Source organism: Neofelis nebulosa, chromosome 7, assembly GCF_028018385.1.
Source record: "Neofelis nebulosa isolate mNeoNeb1 chromosome 7, mNeoNeb1.pri, whole genome shotgun sequence".
Lineage (NCBI taxonomy): Eukaryota > Metazoa > Chordata > Mammalia > Carnivora > Felidae > Neofelis > Neofelis nebulosa.
In genome coordinates, this window is record NC_080788.1 from 120,509,326 (window position 1) to 120,534,421 (window position 25,096).

General features: G+C 51.2%; 1 protein-coding gene across 5 annotated transcripts in view; it reads right to left on the reverse strand.

Annotated features, from left to right (window-relative positions):
- Positions 1-8,262: 8,262 nt before the first annotated feature.
- The window catches only part of SYNDIG1L (synapse differentiation inducing 1 like), a 59,571-nt gene continuing 42,737 nt past the window's right edge, over positions 8,263-25,096 (reverse strand). For 3 of the 5 annotated variants that reach the window (XM_058739660.1, XM_058739661.1, XM_058739659.1), the window contains 5 exons: positions 21,431-21,528; positions 12,007-12,180; positions 11,340-11,818; positions 10,219-10,359; positions 8,263-10,061 (listed from right to left, as the gene is read on the reverse strand). In XM_058739660.1, the coding sequence (XP_058595643.1) occupies positions 9,903-10,061; positions 10,219-10,359; positions 11,340-11,759 (720 nt within the window). In that variant the 5' untranslated portion in view covers positions 11,760-11,818; positions 12,007-12,180; positions 21,431-21,528 and the 3' untranslated portion in view covers positions 8,263-9,902. Of the gene's footprint in view, positions 10,062-10,218; positions 10,360-11,339; positions 11,819-12,006; positions 12,181-21,430; positions 21,529-22,761; positions 23,245-25,096 lie in introns of those variants that run through there. The other 2 variants (XM_058739662.1, XM_058739663.1) reach the window with 2 other exon arrangements.

Here is a 25,096-nt window from a genome sequence, read left to right on the forward strand (position 1 = left end):
AATATTTTTTTTTCCAGTTTTGGTAGGAATTTACCTATTTCTATGAAGACTTCAAATTTGTTGGTATAAAGTATTCCCTTTTTTAAGTTTAGTAATAATCTTATTTGTGAATATAGCTACATGAAAAGACAAAATCTTCAGATATTTGGCTGTCTTTATCTTTTAAATTTTTTTTAGTGTTTATTTATTTTTGAGAGACAAAGACAGAGCATGAGTGGGGAAGGGGCAGAGAGAGAGAGAGGGAGGCACCGAATCTAAACCGGACCCAGGCTCTGAGCTGTCAGCAGAGAGCCCGACGCGGGGCTGGAACTCAGAAACGGCGAGATCATGACCTGAGCTGAAGTCGGTGATTTAACCGACTGAGCCACCCAGGTGCCCTGGCTATCTTTATCTTTTAAACCTCTGTTTTAACTATAGTCACATTATCCTTTGCATTTGTGATGTTACTTATTGTTTCTTTTCCTTGGCCAGTCTTTTCTAAGATGCATCTAATTTGTCTATTCAGAGAATCAACTCTTGGCTTTGTTGGTCTCCATTGCATTTTTTTTTTATTTTGTTGATTCCATTTTGTTTCTTATCATCTCCTTCCTTGGATTGTTTTGGGGTTTATTGTATTTTTTAAAAATATTTGTTTTGGGAGAAAGAGAGAGTGCGTGCACGCACATGTGAGCAGGGGAGGGGTAGAGAGAGAGGGAGAGAAGAATCCCAAGCAGGTTCCTCGCTGTCAGCACAGAGCCCCACGCAAGGCTCGATCTCGCAACTGTGAGATCATGACCTGAGCCGAAATCAAGATGCTCAACCGATTGAGCCAGCCAGGCGCCCCAGGGTTTACTGTACTTTCAAAAAATTTCTTAGATTGGATGCTTAGGTCATTAATCTGTTCTTGAGGGTATTTGCCTCGTAGCTGAACTCAGCTGAACCACACTGGTTTTGAGGAACTGTGGGGTGGGGACCCTCCACATGAAGCAGGACTCTAAAGGCCTAACTTTGGTGCAATTTTGCTTTATCCCCAAACTATAGTAGAATGATTAGAAAAGAAAAATAAAAAAACCATAAGGAGAAGAACCATATAGAGGAATCATTAGCCACAGTGCTTTGGAAGTTGGAAAGTAGATGGATTTAACAGGCCCGAGAAAAACCAAATCGCAAACTTGAAAAAGAAGCTGACTTACACCACAAAACCATTAAAAGGCCCTGGAACCAGGCATGCCAGTTATATTGGAGCTGGGAACTTGGGTTAGTGGGGGGGGTGGGGGACAAAGGAAAGCTCCTACAAGTTTGCAGAGAAAAAGTAGATTTTATGCAAAGGATTATGGCTCAAAATGGCATTGGATTTTTCACATAGCCTCAGCGGAAACCACAACACGATGGAGTAGTGATATGTTTGACATTTTGAAAGAAAGAGTTTGTGGTTAAATTGGTGATAAATATTAGCAAACTAAATCAATGAGAAGAACACGTTAATTACTAACTCCAGGGAAAACAAAATGTTATACAGGAAAAAAAGAATAAAAAAGATAGTATCCTATACAGCTCGTTTGACAATAGATTCATAGTCATAATGAGGCAAATAATGAATATTGATCGAATCAGAATTGTAAATAACTGTATTGGGAGGATGATGATGGAGGCAGGGAAAGGTATGTACACGTTTTGTGGATGTGTGTGTAAGGGCAGGGGGTTGGAGAGAGACCAAATCGTCCCTTTCCATGATGAGAAATCTTTACATAATGCCAACACCTGAAAACTCAAGAAGTAGCAAATAAACTTGTTCTTTAAAAAATATATAGTAAATACCAAAAGGACTGAAAACAGCATCTCTGGGACTGAGAAAGGGAGGCGGGCAGGCCGGCAGGGGGGCGTAGGGTCGGGGAGGGGCTTCAGGGAATTGCTAATTTTCATAATAAACCCTGTAGAATTTTTCAACTTAAATAATAATCTTCGGGGCGCCTGGGTGGCTCAGTCGGTTAAGGATCCTACTTCGGCTCGCCATTCCTGAGTTCGAGCCCCACAACAGGCTCTGCGCTGACAGCTCAGAGCCTGGAGCCTGCTTCAGATTCTGTGTCTCCCTCTCTCTCTCTGCCCTTCCCCTGCTCATGCTCTGGCTCTCTCTCTCTCAAAAATAAATAAACATTAAAAAATTTAAAAAAGCAATAATAATCTTTGAAAAGAGACAGAACAGGTTTATAATAGTATTCAAGTATTCCTTTACAATAGTAATTATTACTTGCCCCAGTCTTTTAAAAAACTATGGTACAAAACACGTAATTTAAATCTATCATTTTGTCCATTTTTAAGCATACAGTTCATTAGCGTTAAGTCTGTTCACAACGTTGTGCAACTGATCTCCAGAAGTTTTTCATCTTGCGCAACCGAAACTCCCTACCCATTCGAGGACGACTCCCCATTTCCCTCTCCCTGCAGCCCTTGGCAAACAAATTCTACTCTCTGTCTCTGTGAATTTGACCTCACTAGGTGCCTCGTAAAAGTGGTATCCTACAGTGTTTGTCTTTTTTGTGACTGGCTGATCGCACTTAGCACAAGGTCCTCAGGTTTCATTCCTGTTGTAGCACGTGTCACAACATCCAGGAGGCTTTTGTAGGGGCCTGAGTGGGAGCCGATGGGGGCTTGGACTGGGGCTTGGCAACACAGATGGGGAGAAGTAGACAAATCAGGGAGGTTTGGGGGAGGTGGTGAGACCAGGTGAAGCAGTGCTCCTGTTTTCAGCCTTGACCTTCAGAGGGGGCAGTGGACAGGTCAGTGGCACTCTGACTTGTGGGCTCCTTTGGAGGATGTGGGTGGAGGCGAGCCAGGGGTTGAGTTAGGAGCAAAGGAAGTTGAGAAAGAACCTCTTCTTTTGGGGAGACCAGAAGGCACAAAGGGCGAGCGGCCACTCTGGCATCTTCTCCCCTTTGGTTATGTCTTCCTACAGAGTACGGACCTCACTTCCGTACTTCCGGGCATCCCAGACCAAAGGCAGGGGGAGGTGTGTGAGAGTCCTGTCCTCTGTCCCTATTCACATACCACCAGACTGGACACCCCGGGGGTCTCCTCTGTTGTCTCGGGCCTGTTTTATCTCCCCACCCCCCCCCACCCCCACTCCTATCTCCTCCAAGAAGTTGTGGGTTCTCCCCTCTGAGAGAGAAATCGCAGCGGAGAGAGTCCTGACCCGGACCCCCTCAAGCTGTGTGGCATCTGCTGGGAGCAGGCCCCGCAGCACATCTAGGGATGCTGGGATCAGACGCGAGCCCACCCTTGGAGGAGCAAACAGCACATCGATGTGGCGATTTGTTTTGTTTTTGTTTTTGTTTTTTTTTTTTAATTTTTTTTCAACATTTTTTATTTATTTTTGGGACAGAGAGAGACAGAGCATGAACGGGGGAGGGGCAGAGAGAGAGGGAGACACAGAATCGGAAACAGGCTCCAGGCTCCGAGCCATCAGCCCAGAGCCTGACGCGGGGCTCGAACTCACGGACCGCGAGATCGTGACCTGGCTGAAGTCGGACACTTAACCGACTGCGCCACCCAGGCGCCCCATCGATGTGGCGATTTGAATGCAATAGTGGCTCGTGAAAGGGGCTGTTAGCTCCTATTTGGTTTGTGGGTGGGGGTGTGTCTGTGGGAGGGAGTTGTCAAAAAAAAAAAAAAAAAGGGCTACAGAGAAGGTGGGATTTTCTGGACCGGCGTCTGGGAGGATTTTTATCAGTTTGGAGGAAAAGGTCAGGGGGTCGAGGCCGATAAGGGAATTACAGGCAGAGGGAACACAAGAAACAGGTCCCGGTCTTCAGCTTGCTACCAGCTGGGATCTGCTGAGAGGTCCACAAGGTCGAGGTATACCAGGACTTTGGCATTAATCTCTCTGGCTGGGTAGGGGTGGGGGCGGGGTGGGTGGGTGGGGAACTTACCGCAGGGAAGCCGTTTAGGGTGGTGATAACTAAACGCATTTCCCGCTTTTGGACACTTACTAGGACACTTACTTGGACACTTACTAGGTGTCCAAGGCCGTTGTGGGAGCCATATGAGTATTCATGTGTGTAAGAGTCCCAGCAGCCTTAGGCACTATTCGCCTTGAGGGCTCCCAATTTTCCAAATGGGAGGACACCCAAGGTTGCACAGAAAAGCAAAGTAGGATTTGAACTGGGCAGTCTGGCTCCAGATCAGCCACCGTCATCTGCTGTTTCCCAGGGCTGGAGGGGATTAGGAAGGAAACCCGTCCAGGAGTCGGCCTCAGGAGCTGGGATGTGGAAGAAGGGGAGGGGCTGGGGGTTGACGAGGGTGAGGGTGGAGACACAAGTCTCCCAGAGGTCCTGGTACCATTCACTGAGCTGTGGAACCAGGACAAAAGAGGGCTTTCCTGGCCTCAGTTCCTCTGTATGTAAAATGGGGACAGAAACACTATGGCAGCGAGCATTGAGGGTGCTCTGTCAACATAGCCTGCCCGTTGCCGCTTCATCTGGGCCCTGCCCACCGTTACACACATGTCTGCTGTCCCCTCTGTCCCCTTCCTGGACGCCTCTCTGGCACCCTGTGCACTGGGGATTTCTTTCTTGTTTCCTCATGGAGCTAGAAGTGGCTTTGAAGCCTGGCTCTTTAGAGGGAGAGAGGTTCAAGGGATGTAGGTTGGAAATGCAGATGGGTGGCAGGAGCACCTTTTATTTTGGTTCAGAACATCTGAGTGTCTCCGTGGGGCGCTCCCCACCCCTGAGAGTGTGGCCTCCCCTTGTTGCAGAGAGGATGTGAAAGCACGGGGTGGGGGTGGGGGGGTGTCTGCTGTGAGCCTGGGGCAGGCAGGGCTGGATAAGACTGTCATCTTCCCGCCCTACCCCTGCCATTCCACCAAAATAGAAGGACCGAGGTGTCAGCCCTAGGGAGGGAAGCCTTTGAAGCAGGAAACAGCCTGGGAGGGAAGGCTGAAGGAAGCAAGTGTGTTAATATTCACAGGGCAGCAGCGGTCATCCCTGGGTTTTCTGTGTTTCCACGGCAAGCAGACAATCACCGGCCTCGCTCAGCGATCTCAGGGCCTGGGAGGCAAGGCCTGGGCTCGGCTTACAAATTGCTGGGTGACTGGGCAACTCACCTCCCTCTCTAGGCCTCAGTTGTCTCATTGGTAGCCTGAGGGACTGTGACTAGGTCCTTTCCTGTTGTGACATTTGTATCCTTGACAACTTGGTGGCCCATCCCTGCCTCAGCATACCCCCTCCTATCACCTGGGTGGCCCGGAGACTCTGGAAAGCAGCAGGGACATAAGTGTTAACGCTGAGGGGTGGTGGGTTTGCCTAGAGCCCTCCCTGGGAGGTGGGCAGGGGCAAGAGGGGCGCAGGGGCACATTCAGAGACATTTAACAGTCAGGGCAGCCCAGGCATGGACCAATGCATTTGGGGGAGGGGGCTGCTGAGTCAGCTGTTAACCCTTTTTTCCTGGGGAGCCAGCTGCGGGGTCCTGGGGGAGGGCTCAGGGAGTCAGAAAAGGGAACCATGTGGGGGGCTTGGGGCAGGGCATATGTATCAACCGGCATGGAAACGGTTCAGCATTTTGGCCACCGTGTGACTGCACGAGAGACCTGCTCTCTGTCAGCCCTGTGTGTGGAGGGAGGGATGGGAAAGGCTGCTGGGGCCCAGGAGCGGCTTTCTGGCCATTTCCGCCGTCAGAAAAATTCCTTTCACTCAGAGTGGGTGGCAGGTCACTGTTTCCACTTGGCCCAGCCTCCCAAGGCCCGTGGTCACAAGGAAGGGAGGCTTCCTCTCCTCCGCGCCACCCCCCACCCCTCCCCGCTCTTTCCACACAGCACTGTGGCTCCACAGCCAGGCAGCGCTGGGTGCTCTGTGGCTGCCTCCCTCAGCCCTCTTCCCTCCCCCTGTGGCCCCCATCGTCACTCATTCCCCCCCCCATCCCCCAGACAGGGACCTTTCCCCTTGGTTCTTCCTGTCTGGCAGAGGAGAAAGTTGAGGTGGGGCGGCAGGAGCAGGTGCAGCTGAAGGGCAGCTGGTGGGGAGGGAGACCCCGGATTCTTGGTGCAGGGCCCCTTCTCTGCCTGCTGCCCCGACTTCCCCGTGCGGCAATTTCGCTTTCTATTTTAAACAGTTTGGGTTGGCTGCTTCCCTGCCTTCCTGCTGGGTGTTTATAGTGAGGAAAGTAATTGGTAATATTTGCACAGATGTGCTAGCGCGGCAGCTCATCGCGGGCACCTTTACCCGGGGGACCCTCCCTGCCCCCAGCCTCTCTCTGCCAGCCTGAGGAGCCAGCCTGCAGGGGGTAACGGCAACAGCAAGCTCCCCCCCTCTCCCAGGAGCCTCAGGCGCTGAGGCTCAGGCCGAGAAAGCGCCCTAGGCGCACCCAGAGGCAGGCCTCAGCTTGACCTGGGAGGAGTTCCTGCCCCTGCTGCAGGGACTGATCAGAAGGAGCCCAGGCTCCACAGGATGTGCCCTTTCTAAGGGACTGTGTGGGAGGGGAGCCCCTGGGGGCTCCGTTTCTGATTCCATTTTCTCCTGCAGAGTCTGAATTTGCTTCTGGGGTAAGGGAGGGGGTAAAAAGGAGGGGGAGCAGGTGATCATAAGATATCATCTGGCTTCTTCTCCCCTGTCTCAAGGCCTGAAGGCAGCATTCTGGGGGGCTAGGAAGGAGGTGGGGATCATCTGGGCTGTGAGACAGGGGCCTGGACTGCCCGTGTGTGCCGCCCACTGCCCATTCTGGGGCCTGGCCAGGCTGGCGACGGGGTGAGACTGCACAGCGGGCAGGGCCAGGTGAGACTCCTTGGCCGCCACGTCTCCTTTACCCCTTACCTGTGTGTGTGCACCTGTGAGTGTGGGCCTGCATATTTGTGCACATGTGGGCTGTACCTGTGTGTGTGTGTGTGTGTGTGTGTGCATGGCTGCACGCCTGTGCCTATCTGTATGTGTGTGCACGTGCATGTGCCTGCGTGTGCTACATGTATGTACCACACACACGCATACATGTGCTTTGGTTTGTGTCCCCCCCCCATAAGCCGACCCAGACACAAGGATTCGATTGCACGTAGATGGCCACAGATAGCAAAGCAGGGGAGTGAGGAAGAAGGTGGGGGGAGGAAGGCGGCCAGTGAGGGCCGTGGTCTCCAGCGAAATGCTGCCGTGGGCAAGTGTAGGACATGGCTCGGGTTCTCCCAGCCAGAGGGCAGAGAGTTGGGATTATCTGTCCACCAGCTCCCATCGTCACTGACTGAAGCCTCCTGACAGGGCTGTTGGCTCTCTGGCACTTTGGCCCGTCCTTGGCCTGGAGCCGCAGAGTTCTCAGGGAGCAGCCTTCAATGTGTGGAGGTAAATGCTGAGTGGCGCTAGGTGACACCTCTGGGTCTGTTGCTGTGTGGTGGGTGTGGCCGGTGTGGCGGGGGCCGCTGCTGGGGTGGGGGGACCTGCAGGAAGGACAGGCTTGGTCCTCTAGCCATTGCAGGTACGTGGCAAACAGCCTCAGGCCAAGCCGCCGTGGGGGGCTGCCCCAGCTGGAGAAAGCCTCCTCACCCTAGGCCTCTCTCCTTTTCTGGATGGCCCACACCCAGTGACTGTTTGCTGCGGGGGGCGGGAGGGGGGGTATAAAGGCCTAGCCCTTTGTCCCAACTTGGGTCAACTCTGAAGGGTATCCTGGCTCCAGACCCCGCTGCGTTCAGGCCTGCCTCACAGTCTCACCTCCCCCTGCCCAGATCTGCCTCCTCCTCCCTTCCTCAAATGATATCCCAAGAGCAGCCCCTAATATACATCTGGTGCTAATCTCTGTCTCCGGGGCATCCAGCCCACGCAGCATGTGTGTGTGCAAGAGAGTATAGCTGTGTCTTGCTGGGAGGACATACAGGTGTGGGTGCGCCTGTCCCACCTCCCCCAGGGCCCTCCACGTAAGGTGATCTAGACGCCAGGCTGGTCCCTTTGCTGGCCCAGGCAGGCTCCTGGGGGCCTCGGGGCGGGGGGGGGGGGGGGCGATAGCTACAGGCAGCTCAGTGGAGCCTCAATCACCTGCAAGCTCTTGAGCCTAGAAGGGATTTTTCTTCAGGCACGGACCTTGTCTTGTCCTGCTTGGAGTCAAGTGCACGCCATCACCCTACATCCAGGCTACCCTGAGCAGAGCAGTGGTGGGGTGGGTGGGTACTCTGGCCACCCCTCCTCCTGAGACCTTCTTGAGAAGACTGCTGGGGGCCCAGGGCAGCACACATGCAGCTGGAGGTCAGTCTTGGAGGACGGTGGGCTGCAGGCAAAGATGGAGGCAGGTAAGGACACGAAGAGGCCCAGAGGGCACCAGTGTTACAGAAATGTTTATTACAAGGATAAATATATACAATAGGGGGATATTAAAACCACTGATCCTGGGCCTGTGGGACTTCAGGGGATGCGGGGAGTGGAGGGTGAGGCAATGCCTGGTTGGGGAGGGTGATGGGACAAGGTGGGTCAGTGGTCGATCCGCAGCCCTGGGCTCTGGATGCAGCCTGGGAATGACCAAGTCCCCAGATCCTGCACAGTTGGGTCCTATGCTTGAGCCTGGACAGGCCTGCCCTCCCAATATACTGCTCCCCCCACCCCCACCCCCAGCTGCCTGGCTGCCCCTAAAATTCTGGATGTTCCCTAGTGGCTGGAGGTGTTGAGAGCAGCCCTGGTTAGGGACGTCAGTGAAGACGGCTGACCCCCTGCATTCAGAGGTGGGAAAACATCACTGGTCTTTGAGAGCCATGTTGCCTAACCTTCTTCTCCGAGGTGGTGGGGTCCTCAAAAATGGCTGTAGTTTGGCTCCAGCCCAGATGCTCTAGGCATAATCCAAATACTTTGGGAGACTCCTGCCATGTCCCTGTTCATGAATACTAAGGGTTATGGGGAAACAAATCTAGATAAATTCTCCTCATCCCTCTAGACCTTGCTCAAGGAACACCTCCTCCAGGAAGCCTTCTGAACACTGCTGGGCTGCCCAGCAGCCATGCCAGTCCTCTATCCTGGCCCTCGTTTACACTCATGACTCCCCTGGGTCTCTCCTTGCTGCTTTCCCACAGGGCTGGATCTAGGGCCCTGTGCTCAGTGACTGGTGCACTAAGGACACTCTCTGGGATGGTATTAGCTCAAGACCTCCCAGGAGGAGCCCAGAAAAGGGTGATGGAGGTGAGGACCTGGGGTGGAGCAGGGAGGCCTAAGTAGTCTGGCAATATTGCAGGACCTCTGTCATTACATCTGTCTTTTGTTCCTGCTCAAGGAAGCTCTAAGACCCTGCCTTGGGCGCAGAGCTTACGTGCCTGAGACTCTTCTTCTCTATCTAGACTCTATGATGTCTTACAAGCCCGCAGGAGAGAGCCGGAAAGAGCAAGGGGTCCCTGTGTCTCTATGTATTTCGCTCCGGGTTGGCTGGGGGGTCTTGGCCTCATGGGGCCAGAGAGTGGAGTTGGGGAAGCTCAGGTTGTCCCCAGTGTGGAGACTCCGATTAGCCAAAAGAACTGGGTCAGGTCCCCTACCCCCAGGTGTCCTTTTATCTCCCAGTAACCTCCTGCTTTTTCTCTGTGGAGAGGCTGGCAGAGTTGGGGAGTGGGCTTCTGGCAGGGAAGGCAACCCTTTGTCGCGGGGGTGGGGGGCAGGGGGCAGAATAGGCTGAGCTCCCAGCCGGCCTCAAGCCAGAGGTAGGTCCTGCCTAGATGGCTTGATGGGCAGCCCTATTCTCTCTTGCTTCCTGACATAGCCTGGGCTAGAGGGTGGTGTCCCAGACTCTGCTCTGGGGCTGGGGGCTGTGGACAAGAAGAAGTGACAGTGGAGCCCTGCAGGCTGCAGCCTGGGAGGCCTCCCCACAACAAGCCAGGATTGTGGGTTGTCTTCAGGGGCCGGGGCTCTCCAGAGAGTCTGCAACCCCAAGCCTCACTGCCTCCTCAGGCGGAGCAGGGGAGCCAGGACGCCAGGCCCTGCTGGCTACTAGCCATGGCCATTCTGGGACATGTAAGCTGCCAGAGCCACCACCACGGCCACATAGAGACCGGCGCCCACGGCGATGGAGAGTGTGGCCAAGAAGAGGGCCCTGCGGGAGGTGGTGCTGGCCAGGCGGAAGTCTCCCTTGGAGATGGCCTTGCTGGTCTAGGGAGAGAGAGGTGCTGGTGAAAGGGGGTGTCCCCACGGTTGGGAACCCAGCCCCAGCCTGCGGGGCTCTGACCCGGTCCTGCGCATGGAGGGTCAAGCCCTCCAGTGGAGGGAGGGAGCAGGAGCAGATGCCCTGGGCCCCTCGTGCTCTTACCCCCTGGGAGAAGTAGAAGGCAGCGATGCCCAGGGGCCAGAAACAGCAGAGCATGGAGAAGATAGTAAGGCCCAGGTGATCCCTGGGCGGCAGCGCCACGAAGTTGTCTTCACTTTCACTGTCTGTCGACGTCACATCACTCTGCAAAACACGGGTGGGCTTTTGCCACCGGGCCCAGGATCACCAGTGGCAACGATGTGGGGCCACAGGTAGTGTCATCTGCTGTGGGTGGGAGTGTAGGTTGGGCTCGGCCCGCTCTACCCAAAGCCTGAACTGTGGCCCACTGATTCCCTCCTTTGGAATTAGCACAAGCATACAAAGAAAGAATACGAGTATCAGTGTGCAGGCTTGTGTATCATCGGACAGTCATTGGGAAAGAAGAGAAAGTCTCAATGCCCAGTGACCAGGAGATTGGGTTAATAAGTGAAGGAAGAACATACAATGGGATACCAGGAAACCCTTAAAAATCACCTCGTAGACAAATATTAAATTACGTGCAGCTATACTGAGATATGGTGCTTGGAGGGGAAAATCTGGTTATAAAACTATGTGCAGCAAGATCTTTTTAGGGGGGAGTAGGGTGGAGAAAAAGATTGAACAAAAAAAGACTAGAACATCATCGACTAAAATAATAATGTTCTCTTCCAGCGGTTTTCTGTATTTTTAAATTACTTATGTAATTAAGAAAACAAGAATGATAAATGCTATTACAAAATTAAGCCACTGGAGCACCTGGGTAGCTTAGTTGGTTGTGTCTGACTTTAGCTCAGGTCAACATCTTGCAGTTTGTGAGTTTGGGCCCCACGCTGGGCTCTGCACTGACAGTGTGGAGCCTGCTTGGGGTTCGTTCTCTCTCTCTTTTTCCCTCTCTCTGTGTCTCTCTCTCTCTCTCTCCCCTCTGCCCCACCCCCACTCACGCTGTCTCTCTCTCAAAATAAATAAATAAATGTGAAAAAATTAAGTCATCAACCCAAGTTTGTGTTTCTCAAAGTATGGACAGAATCTGTGCCAGAAATACTTTTCCTCTGGTAACATAGATTCCTGGGCCCCAAGCCAGGCCCACTGAATCTCAACACCTAGAGGCTGGCCTGGGAATCTGCATTTGAAACACAGGCACTCACCTCCTCCTCCTCCTCCTGGTCATTCTCCTGGCCCTGCTGCTCCTCTTGAACCCCGTAGGACACAGTCTGGATGGTGACATCCTCTTCTACTTGGCCAGGTTCTGTGGACCGCAGCGTAGGCCCCGCCTGGGGCTCCCTGTTCTCTGTGAAGCTGGTCTCACAGCTGTTTGCCCTGGCTTCCTTGACCTTGTCCCTCCCCAGGAGGCAGGTGGGCCTGTACCAGGCCTCCACGGCCAGCTGCAGGGATCCTGGGTCCAGGAGCTGATGGGTGCGAGCAGAGCCAGCACCACCCAGGAGGTAGGAGTAGAGCTTCTCCTGGCATGACCAGCTGGGCGAAGCCTCGGGGTAGGGGTAAGGGCCATGGAGGGGGGCGGGGCTCCGAGGCAGCAAAGGGTTCTGCAGTTCACTCAGACTCTCCATGGTTCTGGGGGCAGCTCCAGGGAGGGGAGCCTGGGCCAGCTGAGCTGTCCTCAGAGAGCCTGATGGGCGAGCAAGACAGATAGATGCTGAGTCCAGGGTGCTGGATGCAGGACGGGAAATGTTTAAGAACTCAGGCCCTCGGACCCTGCCTTTACCACTGGCCAGCTGTGGGACCTTGAGATGGCCACTGAGCTTCTCAGAGTTTCCTTTTCGTAGTCTACAAATTGGGTGTAGCCACAGTACTCACCTCATAGAGTTGGTTCATTCATTTATCCTGTCCACACTTATCGGTTGAGCATCAGCTCCCCACCAGGCACTGTACAGATACTGGGGACACGAAGGTGAGAAAGGCAGGGAGCAGAGAGAGGGAGGAGGATGCACTGTCTTCACGGAGCTCACAGTGGCGGAGAAGACACCTGCCCTGAAGGGGAAGGACAGCAAGGGGCGTAAGAATGTGCAAGGCATGGAACGGACACAAAGGTACAGGGAAGGCTTGGGAGCTGAGATAGAAGAAAGAGGACCAGTTGGCAAGGCAAGGGGAGGGGAACACATTTCAGGCAGAGGCCTCGATAAGGGATGTTCGCTCTGAGAGCCTGGGAGAAGGCTGGTGCCTCTCAGGGTAGAGAGGGAGGGGTGAGATGGGGTGTGCGGCCAGACCACGCAGCCCTGTTTAGGTCTGAGGGGGCTTCAGGGGTCTTGGCAGGAGCGATAGGATAGGGTTTGGGTACAGAAGCTTCCCATGGCTGTGTGGGGAGAGTGTCTTGGAGAGGGCTGAGCTGATTGTGACACCGATAGGAGGTTTTGCCATGGCTTCAGGTAAGCTGAGGACAGCTGGGACTCAATGGTGAGGAGATGCAGAGAAGGGGAGGGGCCTTGGGAAATAATGGCAGGACTTGGTGGCCGGTGGGATACTGGGTTGAGGAAGATTTGTTGTAGGGTTGGATGGGACCACGCTTAGCTCAGAGCTCAGCATAGGCCACGTGCTAATTGCTGTCGATTCTTCACAGAGGAGGATGCTTCTCTCCAGTTATGGTCTTAAGGGGATGCTCCTTAGACTAATCTCCCCTCTAAGGTTAGTTGTGGCTTTGGGAAGTCCTGTGGGATCTAAGGCAGGGCCTCTGGAGCACTAAAGTCTGGACTTGCACATCCCAGCTTGAAGTGTAGACACACTCATGGGCTAGAGTGTAGATGCCCACCTGGGAAGGACACACAGTAGGTGCTCAGGGTTGATTGAAGGAGGGAAAGGCAGCCTATAAATGTGTTTACAGCAAAGCCTACACACATGCCGGGGTATGGAGAAAGGGGGCAGGCCCCCCCAGGGACCCTACTCTCTCCTTCCCAGCCCCATCATGATGCTGAAGGGTGAGAGGGTCATGTCTTGCCCTGGATTTATAATCTGAAGATCGGAGAGTCAGTCTTGGCCTTGATACTTTGGGCAAATAATCATGCCCTTCTGGGTTTCTTTATCTGTAAAGTGCAGATGATAATTCCTCCCCAACCCACAAGGTTGTTCTGAGGATCCAAAGAGATGGCTGATGCTCTATTGTACATTATAAGTGGGAGGGGCTTCTGTGCTACCCAAGGTCATTTCTGGCCTGATGGTAAAGGGACAAGTGTGGAGAGGGAATTTTGCCCCCAGGGATAGGTTTGTCTAGGCCCCTTCTCCACTCCCACCTCCCATCAAGAATTCACAGCCAGAGGGGCGCCTGGGTGGCTCGGTCAGTTGGGTGTCCAACTTTGGCTCAGGTCATGCATGATCTCATGGTCCGTGAGTTCAAGCCCCGTGTCAGGCTCTGTGCTGTCAGTTCAGAGCCTGGAGCCTGCTTCGGATTCTGTGTCTCCCTCTCTCTCTGCCCCTCGCCCACTCACGCTCTGTCTCTCTCTATCAAAAAATGAATAAACGTTAAAAAAATAAAAAAGAATTCACAGCCAGAGCCTGGCCATTTCTCTTTCTTCCCCCAGGGAAGTGGTTCGATTCTAGAAAGTTGGTTTTGGGGAAACCTGAAGACAGAGCATGGCCCCAGAAATAATGGGGAATGGGACAGAGTGAGGGGCAGGGGAGGCCCAGGCAAGACCAGGGGGAGGCATTGAGGGTGGGTCCATGGGGGGCCAGGGTCCCTTGGCTGGCCTGCTATGAGGCAGGAGTGAGGGCTGTTGCCTGCCTGGAGGCAAAGGAGCAAGAGAAAGCTATCCTGGCCATGTCTCAGAGGCTCTGAGCCCGGAGAAGTGTGACCTCTGGGGCTGGGGCTCCCAGAATGTCTAACAGAATCCTGGAAGGACCCAAAGAACGGCGTGTGGCCCGAGTGCCCAACTCTTCACCCAGGGAGGGCACGGATGGTGCTGGGCTGCCCTACACCTGGGGGCTCTGTTGGCACATTAAGCAGTTACAAGTTCCATTTGGGCTGTCACCCAGCTGTGGAAGGAGTTTCTCCGCATGCAGAGATGGGACAGCAGTTCTTGGGAGGGGCGGAGCTCATAAATGCCAGGGCCTCAGTACTTCTCCCTCTTCTTTCCTCTCTATGGATCAAAATGCAGGGAGCCCCTGGGACTGTAATATGTGGACAGGTTCCTTCCTGCAGGTGGGGAGCTTGGAGTACCCAAGCTTGCTGGACTAGGCTTGTGCTTGGGCTCCTCTGGGCAGATTCCCAGCGGGACTGGTCTCTTCTGACCCCTGAGGGCAGTTTTTGAGTCCCTGTCGGAGCCTCCCCCACACCAGCAGATGTGATGTGCAGATGTACAATTGAAGGGCACGGGAGCATAAGGCTCATGGGTTTGGGAGTCAGGTACACTGGGATTCCATTCTGATTCGCCCCCATTAGCTTATTGATCTGGCACCTCGGTTTCCCTATCTGCAATAAGAGGGGCAGGATTAAATGATCGCTGATGGTGGCACTAGCTCTCCATGAGCCCATAGCCTCAAGGAGCCCTGCAGAAGTCAGCTCCCCCACTCCCTGTCCTCTGCAAGACTCAGGGATAGATGCGCATGCTCAGAATCCAGTGACGTACCACCTTCCCTATCATGGCGCCTCGAGCACATTGAAGGAAGCAAAGGGAAGGCAAGGCATCTCCTTGTCAGATGCACAGTGGAGCCGTAGCACCATCCCGTGGCTTCCCAGCTCCCCCTGGGCCGCCACAGCCCTGGTCCTGCCCTCCATCTTGCCCACCCTATGGGATTCTAGGCCTCTCCTCTAGCTGGTCTTAATTAACGCCCCCTCTGCTTACAGCCTCAAGGGTCCCTGTTGTCATCTGCATAGGCAGAGGTATGTGGGCGCCTTTTGGCAGGGTGTGGTGGGGAGGACCGGCCCCAGGGCCCTCACAGCAGACTAATACATCAAAGTCACCCTGCCCTATGCCCTGAAGGAGGCATAGGAGGCCTTGGCAATCACCTGTCCGATCCCCCCAGAGGAAAAGGAAGGATCCTTGTGGCCAGGAATCAGGCCCCAGAGCTCTGGAGACTGTAGGGGCATTTGCAGGGCACGTGTCCAGGACAGGAAGGGGCAGCTGGGTCCCAGCTCATTCCCCTGTTCTTGCCAGCCATCCTCTCTTGGTCAAAGTGCACCCAGCTGAGCTACTGAAACCCAAGCCACGAAGCCTTTCCTGGATTACACTCTCCTCCACCACACTGATTGTGCCTCTGGGCAGGGGCTTCTCAGCTTCATGTACAAAGATGTATGATCCTGGGTTTGCACAACAGGGACAAACTGAAAGCCACCTGAATGTCCAACAATCGGGCACAAGTTAAATAAATTGTGGTACAACAATCCAGTGGTACAAGGCCTTCGAACAGGTTTACAAAGAGGAATGACATGAGAAAGTGCTCATTGCAGATTCAGTGAGAGGGAAGAAAAGAAAATGGTATGTGCCTGCAATCTTAACTCTGCCAAAACGTCAACAGTGATTATCGCCAGGGGTGGAGCACAGGTGCTTTTCATTTGCCTTTTTACACCATTTTTTTTCTGTTTCCCATATTTACTTTTTACATTGAGCATGTACTTCTTTTAAATCAGAAAAAAAATTAGGTGCGCAGATTTCTTCCGGGCCGAATTATCTAAAAGTGGTTTTAAGCCTTGCCAGGTTTGGGGGTTCCTCCTGGGTGTAAAGGCTGAGCACAGTGTCAAAGCCTGCCCTGACACAGACAGACAGACAGACATGCGCACACACACACACACACACACACCCTCTGCCTCCATAAAGCAACCAGGTTATGGGCTACAGCACCTACTCACAGTCCAGCCAAGGGTCACAGTTCTTTAGCAGGTCATGTTCACCCCCGAAACCTGCTCGGGCCACATGGGAGTCCGCTAAACTGATCCTGGGGACCCAGCACTGAGCCCTGGCCAGAAGGAGGAGGTGGCAGGTCTCCAGGCCCAGGCTTCTCTATCCTTAGCCTTGCCTGACATTTTGGCCTGTTGCTGAGGGCTACCTCTCCCTGTTCTTTGGAGTTAAGGACCAGTATTCAAAGGATAATTTTCATCTCCATTTCTGCCTGGGGCTCATGTGGGCTGTGTGTGCCTGCTGTATAGACAGTACTGTATGTCTGCTTACTTGCTGGTGAGCATGCCTCTGCGTGTGTGTGTGACATGTGCACATGTCCCCTTCCAGAGGGAAGACATGAGATGTCTGCAATTTTTTTTTAAATGATTTTTAATGTTTTTTTTTGAGAGAGAGAGAGAGAGCGAGAGAGACAGATCATGAGCAAGGAAGGGGCAGAGAGAGAGAGAGGGAGACACAGCATCTGAAGTGGGCTCCAGGCTCTGAGCTGTCAGCACAGAGACCGACGTGATGCTCGAACTCATGGACTGTGAGATCATGACCTGAGCTGAAGTTGGACGCTTAACTGACTGAGCCACCCAGGCGCCCTGAGATGTCTGAAATTCTGAAGCTAAGGAGATTGCTGTAGATTGTACAGTTGGGCAAGAGGTCTGGGCCCCACAAAAGGAGAGGGAGGGGAGGACCTGGGAGGCCACAGCCCCTGGTTTGTTTCCTTTGGAGCTGAGAACTGAGCTGGGCCCTAATGTTTTCCACTTCCTGATTTAGAGACGGAGAGCACAACGCCACCTCCAGACTGGGGACAGGACACCATACAGGAATCCACTGGGATCCAATTACAGCCTCCACGAGAGTCTGATTGTTCTGGAGTCCAATTACATGGTGTAACATCAGTTTGCTTATCTATAAAATGTGTGGAAGGGTACAAGGGGTTCATTTTTAATAGCTCAGCTCAATACGACCCTGAGATTCTATTGGGAGAGGAAGAACAATAACTTAACATTTATTGAGCTTTTCATCACGTGCCAGGAACCGAACTGCTCTAAAAGCTCATCTGACCCTATCATTTCTAGTGGGAGAGTCACAGCTGGGCAGGGGCTTCCTCTTCTAGGAAAGAAGTGGCGACTAACCTATGTCACACCCGATTGCCAAGAACAGTTAGAAAAACTAGGGAAAGATACGAAGGCATCAAAGAATCACCAAGGGAGCAAGAACTCGAGGGGTCAAGTTGCCAAGATCCTAGAGGAAAAAGAAACACGGGGAGGTGAGTGTGACCCTTGGTGCCACTTTCCCCCTCCAGCAGTATCAGAGGCCAAGGCGGGGAGGGGATGGGAGTTCAGGGCCTGTTAAGGAGGGGCCCCAGGAAACACCCCTGGTTTTCAACTGGGACTTCTCATGGGGTAACCCCAAGGAGCAGGAGAAAACCAAAAACAGAGCAGCCTTTACAGGCACAGAAACCAGGCTTTGAATCTGCTTCTGCCTAACTGGATTAAGGTGATCTACATGCAGCCTCTGAAGCAGAATTTGCCCAGGGCAGCAGTTCCGGTCATCGGTGTGCACTAACATCACCTGTACGACTTAGCCCAGGCTGCTGGGCTCCACCCTCACTGTTTATGATTCCGAAATAGGCCTGGGAGAATTTGCATCTCTAACAAGTTCCCAGGTGGTGTCGATGCTGCTGGTCCAGGGATCACACTTTAAGAACCGCTGCTCTAATAGTCACTATAAGAATAGTAGGGGCGCCTGGGTGGGGATAAGCGCCCGACTCTTGGTTTCGGCTCAGGGCATGATCTCACGGTTCGTGAGTTCGAGCCCCGCATCAGGCTCTGCGCTGATAGCACGGGGCCCGCTTGGGATTCTCTCTCTCTCTCTCTCAAGATAAATAAATACACAAAAAAATAACAGCTATGATTTACTGCAGCCCCACATGAGTTAGGTGTTTCCTATGCTTCATCTCAAAACCAGACAACCACCAGTGGGGCTGGTTGTGATTATTTCCCATTTTTCAGATAAACTGAGGCTCAGGTCAAGTAACTTGTCCAAGATTAAACAGTGATGGAGACTGGAATTGAACCCAAGTTTAATTGAATCCAAAGCCTGGGCTCTCACTTAACTGTGCCTCTCAGAGCCTACTTGTGTGCCAAGGGTCGTGATAAATAGTGTGGGTGTGACAGTGTCGAAGACTTGGTCTCCAATAGGTTAAAACCGAGGGCCTCAGTGAAGGGAATGGGAAATGGGAACTTCGTGAAAAGATTAGGAGATGGGGGGTGACTTAGCAGCCCAGGGGTGGCTCCCTAGATAACCTTAAGGTCTGGGTTCATATAGATACAGACTCATTGTGAGGACGTTCAGCTGTTGGCCGCTATCTCTCAGCACAGCAAGAGTGATTGCTTCTAAACGGAAAGATAAAAGCAAGATCTTCTTGGCAAGGCAGAGGATTAAATATAAATGATTAAAATCCAGGGAAAAGGTGAAATCTTGACGATTGGGTGCTAGATCATCCCCTTGTCAGATAATGTGTAAACCATACTGCAAACTGTGAAGTGCTGTGGCTACGGTGGTTGTTTGCAGATGGCTTGAGGCCGGATTTGATGATCTCTGGTCTAGAGTCTTGGCTGCAGCTTGCTGCATCTGACAGTAGAGAGAGAAAGCCAGGGGTCTGGGTGGGGAGGAGGGCGAGGCCAGCGGAATCAGAATAGAGGGAAAATGAGAACTTGGCTTTCTTCGCTTCAGTTTGCCTCTTCAGGGAGCTAACACAATTGATTATCCTTTTTTCCCTGTTTTCAGCTGCTCCTCACTCCTGATCCTTCCTAATGGCACTTAAACATATTGTAGTCTCTCTCGCTTAAAAAAGAAATCAGTTGTGATGATTGCAAAACCCAGCTGTAAATACTTTGATACTCCTCCCTTCGAGAGGAGGGATACAGACCCCCTCTCTAATCTGAGTGGGCTTGTGACTGCTTCAACCACAGAGCACAGCAAAGGTGATGCTGTGTGACTTCAGAGGCCAGGTTATAAAAGGCCGTGCATCCTTTACCTTGCTCACTGAAAGACTCACTCCCCCAACCCTGAGCCACCCGGTCTGTAGCTGGACTACTCTGAGGTTGCCCTGCTGGAAGGTCATGTGTGTAGAAGCTCTGGTGGATGGAACCTGCTGAGCCAAGCCTTCCAGTCTTGCCAAGATGTTAGACATGTGAGTGAAGCCATCTTGGACGCTTCAAACCAGCCCATCTGTCAGCCAAATACCACTGCGTGACCTCTGTCCCTGCCATGTGGAGTGGAGTAATCACACAGCTCAACCCTGCGTGGATTTCTGACCCTCAAGGTCATGAGGTAGAGTAAAATGTCTTTAGTTGTAGCCACTAAGTTTTGGGGGTGCTTAGGCAGTGACAGATAACTGGAATGCCTTTCCTCAGTGCCGTTTCCCTCCGACAGCCCCTGTCCTCTCTCTCTTTCACTTCACAGTCGCGTTTCTTAGGAGCATTGTCTCTACTCACATCAGAATCCTTCAGCTCTCAGCTCACAAGTCCCTTCCTCAGGGAGATGTCCCTACATCCTCAGTCTAGATTTAGGCTCCTTGTTTATCTGCTCTCCAGGCTCCAATTCCTCCTCTCAAAGAGCTTAGCACAGTCTTTTTCTATATGTGTGATTTGTTGATTAGCGTCTTTCTCTCTCACCAGATTGTGAACTTCAAGAGGGTGGGGACTGTATCTTCCTCATCCGTGCAGCACCTTGCCTGGCGTATACTAGGCACTCAGTAAACAGTTGATCTCATGAATAAATGAGTGAATCAGTGAATGAGTGAGCTAGGTGTGCTAAGGCTCCCCCATAAGAAAGGACTTTCTAGGATCTGGGGTGGGTGGAGCATATCTGCATAATTTCTTGAGCAGTTAATTCAGACCAGTTCTTGGGATGCAAGAATAAACAAGAAATGGTACCGGCGTTGAGGGGGAATACAACCAGCAAATACGAAATTTCAATACAATGGAGTGAGTTGTGCTAAATACAACCAAGTGCTAGAGATACACTGATAAGGGACTCCTATCCTGGGATGGGAGAGGAGGCAATGGCAGAAATTAAGAAGAGGCTTTGAAAGCATGTGACATATGAATTGAATCTTTTTTTTTTTTTTAGTTTATTTATTTTTTGAGAGAGAGAGAAAGAAAGTGAGCGAGCAGGGGAGGGGCAGAGAGAGGGAGATAGAGAATCCCAAGCAGGCTCTGCACCGTCCGCACAGAGCTCGATGCGGGGCTCAAACCCACGAACCGTGAGATCATGACCTGAACCAAAATCAAGAGACAGACGCTTAACAGACTAAGCCCCCCAGGTGCCCCTGAGTTGAATCTTCAAGGAAGAATCTGAGTCATCCAGGTGAGACAATGAGAGAAGGGCATTTCCAGCTGAGGAAACAGCACAAAAGCGTGAGGTAGTGGAAAGGAGGGGAAGCCAGGGAGGTTTGGTGTTGGTGGAATAAGACCGGAGAGGTGGGAAGGCCTTGAATTCCATGCAGAAAAGCTCTCTTCTGTGGGCAGTGGGGAGCCAGTGAAAGTGGTAGCAAGAAAGTGACATGGTCATACCCAGTTTTAGAGCGCTCTGGCTGGCTGCAGTGGATACAAAGCACGGGAGGTGAATGGCGGCTAAGAGTCCCATGAAGAGATGAGTACAAAAATGCAGGCAGGAGACGATGGGGATCTAACCCTGATCTGTGGCAAAATGGATGGAAATGAAGAGTCATAACCAAGAAGGAGTCAGGAGGCTGAATGAACGGAACTTTGTGGCTAACTAGAAGTGAGGGAGAGGGAGGAGCCTAGAATGACTCCCAGCCTTCTGGTTTTGTCAATTAACAAACTGAGGCCACCAACTGAGACAGAAAATCCAGGGGAAAGATCGCTGGTTCAAGAAGGCAGCCTGAGGGGTGCCTGGGTGGCTTAGTCGGTTAAGCGTCCGACTTCAGCTCAGGTTGTGATCTCATGGCTGGTGAATTTGAGCCCCACATCCAGCTCTGTGCTAACAGCTTGGAGCCTGCTTTGGATTCTGTCTGTCTCTCTCTCTCTCTCTGCCTCTCCTCTGCTCAAGCTCTGTCTCTGTCTCAAAAATAAATAGACATTAACATTTTTTTAAAAAAAGAAGGCAGCCTGAGCACTAGTGATGACCTCTTCTCCTTCAGATTCTATTAAAGTGATAAAGCATATATTTCTAAAAGAATGAAATCATAACAAAATTGGAAAACAACAAAAAATGGTATCAGTGGAACAGAAACACTGAAGAATTTCTGGAAGATAAAGAGCAAATGAAATTCTTTGGTGAGGAGATCAGTGTTGAGAAACCTGCAGCCCCAAACAGAATAAGAAGTAAGAATAAGTCTCATTCAAGGGGGACGTCTGTTAGGGAAACAAACTTACCCAACTTCAGAGGAAATCCATACCAGTTGCCTATGCTAGTCAATACCTTCCTTTATTCGTAAGTCTGAGTGGACACCAAAGGATAATGAAGAACAACTCTATGAAAATAAAAGAGAAGGATTAAATACACAAATAGAACAATTGACCCAGTAAGATTGAAATCATTCAACTTATAGAAGAGATCTCTGAATTTTTTTCAATTCATATCCCCTGGGAGAAAAAAAAAGAGGACATTGTATCCATAAAATGAGAGCAGCCTGCTATGAAAAAAGAGCAAAGAACATGAAAGTGTTTTGGAAAATGAAAATAACTGTCTAAATTTTCAAAAAATTTAATAAAGTGGGGTGTTTGGCTGGCTCAGTCAGAAGAGCATGTGACTCTTGATATTGGGGTTGTGAGTTCGACCCCCATGTTAGGTGTAGAGATTACTTAAATAAATACAACTTTAAAAAATTTAATGGAGAGACTGGATAACAGAATGGACACAGTTAAAGATTAGCTTTTTAATGTGAAAGAATAAGTTAATGAAATATCCCAAGACATAGAGCAAAAAGACAAGAAGATAGAACATATGAAAGAAAGGTAAGAGACATGGAGGAGAGTCCCAGAGGTTCAACATCCATCTAGTAGAAATTTCAGAAAGACACAGCAGAGACTGAATGGGAATGACAATGAAAGGAACAGAAACAGGAAGTGGTTCCTGAGCTGAAAAAACAAAAAAGAATATTTATATTAAAAAGGCCCACCAAGTACCAATCCAGTAAAATGAAACACACACACACACACACACACACACACACAACAAGGAAGAGCAGGATAGGAAGGAGAAGTGGATGAGTTGGGTCTTGGGATGCTAGGGCAGAAAATCCACCTGACAGTTAGATGTATGCAGTTGAATCCCTGGGTCATGGTCAGGGCTAGAGAGAGACTTGAGAATTATCAATGGAGCTATGAAGAAGAGCAGGGCAGAGGAGAGGAGAGGGTGAAGGAGGGAACCCAGGAAAGAGAGATAGGATGGCTGGAACACTTCTCAGTTCCCAGGGGAGGCTTCCTAGGCACTTCTAGAGACATCGGTCTACCTTATTTTCTATCTGCTGCCAACCTGGGCTCCCCCTCAGAGCATAATTCACTGGCTTGGGGATGGATTTGTGGCTGACAAAGGTGAAAATTACCGGGAGGATTGGGACAGTGGCACCACCACTCAAATTAGTCCATTTTCAAGCAGGAATCAAATCTTTATTCTTGCTGAAACAACCTGTCTCCTCACTGAAGCAGCTTGTTCCCAACCACTTAGAAGCAAATAGTACATCTAATGGCAGAAGATAACACACCTAACAGAGAGGAGAGGTAGAGCGTCAGGTCCTCACTCCCTGCTTGGTTTGCTTGAGGGAAGGGGGTGGTGGGTGCTGGTGGCAGCTGCAGGAAGGAGGGAGAAGAGAGAATAAAGGAGGAGCAAAGAGAAGAGAGAAACTGAATACAAAGAGGGATGAGATTAGTCTTTATTGTCCCCCCACCTTGCAGCAGGGGGGACCTTGTTCCAGCAGGATGCCCACCAAGCCCCTGAGAAGAAAAGGGGGTTAGAAAATGGCAAAGGTTTAAAGAAATGGGATGCTTCTTCTACTTTCTCCCTGGAGTGGTGTACTTTGGGACTGGAAGTCCCTCTAGTATTCATGGATGAATTGGCCTTTGAACTTGATGATAATTAATAATGTGCAGATGTCTCTAGATATTTTATTCTCTGCTTCTGTCATATGTGTGCCGCCCAGCAGAAGGGACCTGCATGGGTATATTTCAATGTTTCAATCTCTCTCTCTCTTTTCTTTCTTTCTTTCTTTCTTTCTTTCTTTCTTTCTTTCTTTCTTTCTTTCTTTCTTTCTTTCTCACACACACACATACACACTTCATTTCTTAATGACCATGTTACATTTATCTATTCCTCTTCTTTAGATTCTCCCCACCCCGGTCTGACCCCAGATAACCAGGATCACCTAATCTCTTCTTCCTTTTGAGGTGTTGCAGAAGGGGTCAAGTAGGACCCCCAGCAGGAAGTTGGCAGGTGGGGAACACAAGGAGTAGCCAGTGGGTAGTTCTCCCTGGTTGAGAGAGGAGCCAGATGTGTCTACCTTGGTGACCAGAGATGCCCTGCACTCTGACAACTCTGGGGGTGGGGTATCCACCCAAACAGCTGCAGACGGTGGGGGTGATGGTGGTGAGTTGTTCTAGCCCCAGCAGGAGGCCATCACCCCCACAGACTAGTCTTGTAGATAATAAAGCCCCTCTCTATGCTTGCTGTGCTGCGTGGTTGCCATTACTTTGTCATGAGGGTTAGTGACTGTCCGTTAATTCTGGAGAGCTGATTTTTGCCAGTGCTGCACCAACATCTGGGAGCCAGAAAGTGCTGACATGGGGTGGGGGGTGGTGGTTGAGCCCCCACCCTGGCGGGGCGCTTAAAGGGTAAGTCAGGGGGGTCACTGGCATGGCTTACTCAGCTCTAAAGAAGTGCCAATTAGCTGAGGTTTTTCTGGATATTGGCTGGGCCTGCCACAGTTGAGGAAAATTATTGTCAGAGGAGCTTATTTTGTTTTTATATAAAAAAAGCTCTCCCCAGGGATGGATCTCTCCCGACTGTCCCCTCTTCCAGTCTTCTTAGGAGAGGGGATCCAGCCAGGCAAGGTCCCGAGGAGGACATGGCTAAGAACTGGGTTCCTGGCTCTTGGCTACTCACAAGGAATGTTGTGAGGGGGGTGCTTTCCTAGAATCTTGTCCTGGAGGCAGGGGCCCTCCCAGCTCTGCAACTCTGTACACACTCACGGCCTTCCCAGGAAAATAAAGAAGAGAGGGGGAGCTTAAGGAAACATCAGAAACATAAATGGCTTTTTCAGGTTCTTATTGCTCCCTTCCACTCCATTCATAAAATCCATTTCTTTGCTGAAAGGATATTAACTTAGTCTTAAAACCAGGTTAATGAAGCTGGTATGCTGTGTTCAAGAACTGAGGGATTTGTGGTCTCAAGATGGCCATCAGAGAGCCTCCCAGAACATCAGGAATGTTAGAACTTATCTAGTCCAACCCTCTTTTACAGAAAAGAAAAATGAAGCCTACAGAGGGAAAAGAACTTGCTTGAGTCAGTGGCAGATCTGGGACCAAACATGGGGCTCCCAGACGTCCAATCAAATGCTTTTATTCTGAGATATTTTAACACTCCATTCTCTTATTTTACACCCAATTACCGAGTCCTTACTATCTTCCAGGTGCTATGGGGGAGGGGAAGTGTGCAGGGAGGCAAAGAGATGAAAACAACACGATCCTTGCCTTCAAGGAGCTGTTTCCTTAGATCTGTGATTCTTGGGGGAAAAAAACAACGAAAACTGTGAGTCAGACTCTCACCCTATATTATCTTCTATAGGTGATGATGAAAGAGAAGGGGGGAGGGAACCCTTTTGGCTCCTCAAGATTTATAAGTTGGGTTTCACGGACCCCAGGGAGGCCAAAGACAAAGGAAACCATGGCCAGGCTGGGAGAAAGGGGGTAGGGGTAACAACATCAGATTACTTCCAGCCAGACTGGCTAGTGGATGGAAACGGTGACAGCAACTCATCCTGGTATGATGACCCACAGATGACAAACCTTCAATCAGGCACATTGTTTCACTGAGTCCAAGGCAGT